Source organism: Oratosquilla oratoria, chromosome 24 (assembly GCF_046742065.1).
Source record: "Oratosquilla oratoria isolate Oo_2021 chromosome 24, ASM4674206v1, whole genome shotgun sequence".
Lineage (NCBI taxonomy): Eukaryota > Metazoa > Arthropoda > Malacostraca > Stomatopoda > Squillidae > Oratosquilla > Oratosquilla oratoria.
Genome location: NC_134800.1, coordinates 54,900,149 through 54,904,246, shown reverse-complemented (window position 1 = coordinate 54,904,246; position 4,098 = coordinate 54,900,149). Strand labels below are relative to the sequence as shown.

The following is a 4,098-nucleotide window of genomic DNA, read 5'->3' as shown; positions in this document are numbered from 1 at the left end:
AGATCTGAGAGCTCTTCCGGGAGGGAAATAGCTGTCGATCACGAGTCCAACACGTGATCCAAGACCATGGTGAATCACACACACACACACACACACACACACACACACACACACACACACACACACACACACACACACACACACACACACACAGTACTCCAACTCTCGTGGGCGGGGAGTTGGGTGTATGTGTGCGTGTAAGGTCAAAGCATTACTCACAGATCAGCCATACGAGCTCTGAGCTTTCTTTCGGGAGGGAAATAGCTGTCGATCACGAGTCCAACACGTGATCCAAAAGACCATGGTGAACACACACTCATAGACTCACCTGTGATCGACGTTTGCCCCCAGGAAGACCCAGGCAAGCTTTTGCATGGCCACGATGATGGTGGGGAGCGAGAGGAGGAGAAACATTCGTCTCTGATACCAGCCGAACTCTCCGATCTTCTCCAAGAAGGACTCCATGGTGGCACTACTCTTTGCGAAGGGCGAGTTGGCTTATGGAAGTATATACAGAACGCTTGTGTACCACAGGGCGTTTGGTTACTTTCTCTCAGTTCTGTGTCTCATTCAAGAAGAGCTCTTGGTATCATGATTCGCTTGCTTGACCTGGGAGAGGAGATGACCGAGAGGAAGTGATTCAAACGGTGAGATGTTCCACCCCGTCGCTGGAGATTCACTGGAATACTGATAGTCGGGGAAAGGGGTTTCTCTGCCTTAGTCCTTAGTGATACTGTTGAAGGTAAGATGGAGGTAGGATCGATTGAATACTGATCACACCAGTACCCTTCTCGTCATAAATTCTGAAAGCAGAAAGAGGACCGTTTCAGTTTACTTCAAAAAACAGAAACCTGAAATATTGTAAACAAAGGACTATGTAATAGAATTGCGTCTGTTATCTGTCCTATTACCTTTATGTAACTGAGATACTGAGTGCGTGCACCATATTTGTTTTAGCAATACCTAAGCTAACCTAACTTCACCTAACCTAACCATAAGTTTGATCGTAGATGTAAGAATCTATGACACGATGCTAATGCCGAGACTAGTTTGGTTAGTTTTGGCCAAACCAGAAAGATATATACCTGTACATACCTTTCAGCATACTGTGATATCAAATATGGCCTAATCAAAAGAAAGATTTAGTTTCATATATATTTCTCTGTGCTTAGTAGTTCTTTGTTAAGTAGCTTTTGCTGATTAAAGACGTCAAGATATATATATACATTTATATTTAACATCTGCGCTTTGTCAATCCACCTTGTGTTGTCACTCTTCGCAGTGCTTTATGATCGATGAGCTCATGTCCCTCCTGCTGACAACCCTTTGGTGCTCCTGGAATCTGATCACCAATTTCTTACTTGTCTATCCTACGTAATGAGTTTCGCAAGCTCAACCTTTCACGTCATACACCAACCGATCAAGTTGGCCCCACTTTCTACGCCCTTTACTTTAGTAAGCGCTCTGTGTCACGTATTCCTGGGTTTATGTTCCACTTCCACTTCTTATATATATACAGTATATATATATATACATATATATATATATATATATATATATATTATATATATATATATATATATATATATATATATATATATATATATACACATCATACTGGAAGAAAGTAAACACTAGACTCAATGTTTAGAAGTCTAATCTTACGTTTCGAACCCTGTCCGGGGGTCGTCTTCAGGGATATGCAGTATAAGCGAAGGAAATCAATATAAAGGGCATATACGCTACACTGGGGTAGGTATCCCAAGTTCACCGTTACTCTCCAGAAAATACAATCGTCTCCAGTCGTCACAATATGAATGATACGTAAGGAAAAAAATATCAGTAACTAAAAATGCAAATGTAAACCTAGGTGACATACTCACCTAGTCAGACTGTTCCATTGTAACGCGTCACCCAGAATAAGATAAAACAGAAAAAGACAGCACATAGAATAAATGAATAAACGTATAGATAGATGAAATAACAAGTGCTTTCACGTTACACTAGGATACGTATCCCAAGTTGAGTGTTACTCCCCCAGAAAATACCCTTGTCTCCACAAAAATCCACAAATACAACAAGAATAAAGTACAAGAAAAATTATACTAAAAAGAATAAAAATAAAAATGAAAATGAAAATAAAAAGATAAGTGAAATACCTAGTCAAACTGCTCCTTACCACCCGTCGCCCAGAAAAAAATGAAGTGATTAAGTAAGAGAATAAATAGACAATTAAAAATAACAAGGGTGACAAAATGTCCGCGACAAAGAGTACCTAGAAACACAACCACCAAATAAAAAGCTATAAACTGCAAAGGAGGAAACGTAGAAACGAATTAACCAAACGGAGAAAGACATAATCCCCCACAACCAGTTCATTGAGCCCTACTGCGCAAGCTACAAACCAAATAATGGAAAAGGGGCCACAAAGACACAGAACTAAATAAACAAACATGCCTAAATAACAAAAAGACCAAACTCAGAAGAGCACATAGTAAAAGTAACAAAATAAAAGCCAATCAATCAGTACATAAATAAAACAACTTGGGTGGGCAAAACAGTCGACATGAAAGAGTTCCTAAAAACTTAGATAAACCTACCATTATATACTAAACTTTAAAATTTCATTGAGTGGCATGTAGAAGTAAATGAAATAAACAGCAAAGGACACAGTCCCCCCAACCATCCCCTTGAAACCTATTGCACAAACTAAAAACTAAAACAAAGGAAAGGACACAAAACTGTTGGATAAATAAGATAGATACACAGACCTAGGTAAAACAAATGCATACACATACAAGCACATGATAAATATTAACAAATACGAGAATGGGTACAAAATAAATGTTCAAACACAAAACACAAAACGCGTATTGACACGTCACTCTCGCACTTTGCGGCTTCTGTCTAGCCTGTCTCTAGCACAATTGCAAATGGGGTCAGAGTGACGAATCGATTGACGTTGTCCTGGTCAAGCTTCCAAGAACAGCCTAACACCTGCTTCCTCAGTAGTCTAGCTGTCACTTCTGATGCCCCTTTTACGTATCGGACAGTTATTCTAGATGTGTCTCGTCGTCTCCCGCAAACTCAGTGGTAAAAACGTGGACAGCGCCATAGAGGAACGTAGCTGTGGATGAGAGACGACGAGATACATCTAGAATAATTGTCCCACACGTGAAAGGGACATCAGAAGTGACTGCTAGACTACTGAGGAAGCAGGTGTTAGGCTGTTCTTGGAGGCTTGACCTGGACAACGTCAATCGATGCGTCACTCTGACACCATTTGCAATTGTGCTAGAGACAGGCTAGACAGAAGCCGCACAGTGGGGCAGTGACGTGTCAATACGCTTTTTGTGTTTGAACATTTATTTTGTACCCATTCTCGTATTTGTTAATATTCATCATGTGCTTGTATGTGTATGCATTCTTTTTACCTAGGTCTGTTTATTTATCTTATTTATCTAACAGTTTTGTGTCCTTTCCTTTGTTTTAGTTTTTAGTTTGTACAATAGGTATCAAGGGGCTGGTTGGGGGGACTGTCTTTTGCTGTTTATTTTATTTACTTCTACATGCCACTCAATGAAATTTTACGGTTCAGCATATAATGGAAGGTTTATCTATGTGTTTAGGAACTCTTTCATGTCGACTGTTTTGCCCACCCAAGTTGTTTTATTTATGTACTGATTGATTGGCTTTTGTTTTGTTACTTTTACTATGTGCTCTTCTGAGTTTGGTCTTTTTGTTATTTAGGCATGTTTGTTTATTTAGTTCTGTGTCTTTGTGGCCCCTTTTCCATTATTTGGTTTGTAGTTTGTGCAGTAGGGCTCAATGAACTGGTTGTGGGGGATTATGTCCTTCTCCGTTTGGTTAATCGGTTCTACTTTTCCTCCTTTGCAGTTTATAGCTTTTTATTTGGTGGTTGTGTTTCTAGATACTCTTTATCGCGGACATTGTGTCACCCTTGTTATTTTTAATTGTCTATTCATTCTCTTACTTAATCACTTCATTTTTTTCTGGGCGACGGGTGGTAAGGAGCAGTTTGACTAGGTATTTCACTTTTTTTTTTTTTTTTAGTCTAATATTTCTTGTAATTTATTC

At 39.2% G+C, this 4,098-nt stretch overlaps 1 protein-coding gene across 3 annotated transcripts in view; it reads right to left on the bottom strand.

Annotated features, from left to right (window-relative positions):
• The window catches only part of Orct (Organic cation transporter), a 128,407-nt gene that overhangs the window by 72,671 nt on the left and 51,638 nt on the right, over positions 1–4,098 (bottom strand). For all 3 annotated transcript variants that reach the window (XM_076208148.1, XM_076208151.1, XM_076208150.1), the window contains exon 2: positions 329–803. In XM_076208148.1, coding sequence (XP_076064263.1) covers positions 329–465 — 137 coding nt within the window. In that variant the 5' untranslated portion in view covers positions 466–803. The remainder of the gene's footprint in view (positions 1–328; positions 804–4,098) is intronic.